Source organism: Myotis brandtii, unplaced genomic scaffold (assembly GCF_000412655.1).
Source record: "Myotis brandtii unplaced genomic scaffold, ASM41265v1 scaffold940, whole genome shotgun sequence".
Taxonomy (NCBI): Eukaryota; Metazoa; Chordata; class Mammalia; order Chiroptera; family Vespertilionidae; genus Myotis; species Myotis brandtii.
The window spans coordinates 46131-46396 of NW_005371877.1; the positions used below are offsets into that span (position 1 = coordinate 46131).

Genomic DNA, 266 nt, shown 5'->3' on the forward strand with positions numbered 1-266 from the left:
AGAACCCAGCAGAGGAGCGAGATGGCCCTTCTCCTTCACACCTGCGCCCCCTGCTGGTCGCCCTCTTCAACCCTGGGAGACCCACTGAAGGGCAGAGTGGCCGGAGGTCCCGGCAGAGCAGGAAGTGGTTGGCTCTGGGGGTCACCTGCTGTGTCCTCACACGGCAGGGGCGTGGGTGCTGGGTCTGAGCTCTAGGCCGAGGGTCGGGGCCCTGGTCTCGGACGAGGGCGTCCCTCAGGTGTGCGAGAGGCCCCGCGTGCTGGGTG

The 266-nt window shown here is 68.4% G+C and overlaps 1 protein-coding gene across 1 annotated transcript in view; it reads left to right on the forward strand.

Annotated features, from left to right (window-relative positions):
- Window positions 1–266, forward strand: part of CARS (cysteinyl-tRNA synthetase) — a 22142-nt gene that overhangs the window by 6106 nt on the left and 15770 nt on the right. Inside the window, exon 3 of the mRNA XM_014533097.1 lies at window positions 101–182. Within this exon, the coding sequence (XP_014388583.1) occupies window positions 101–182 (82 nt within the window). The remainder of the gene's footprint in view (window positions 1–100; window positions 183–266) is intronic.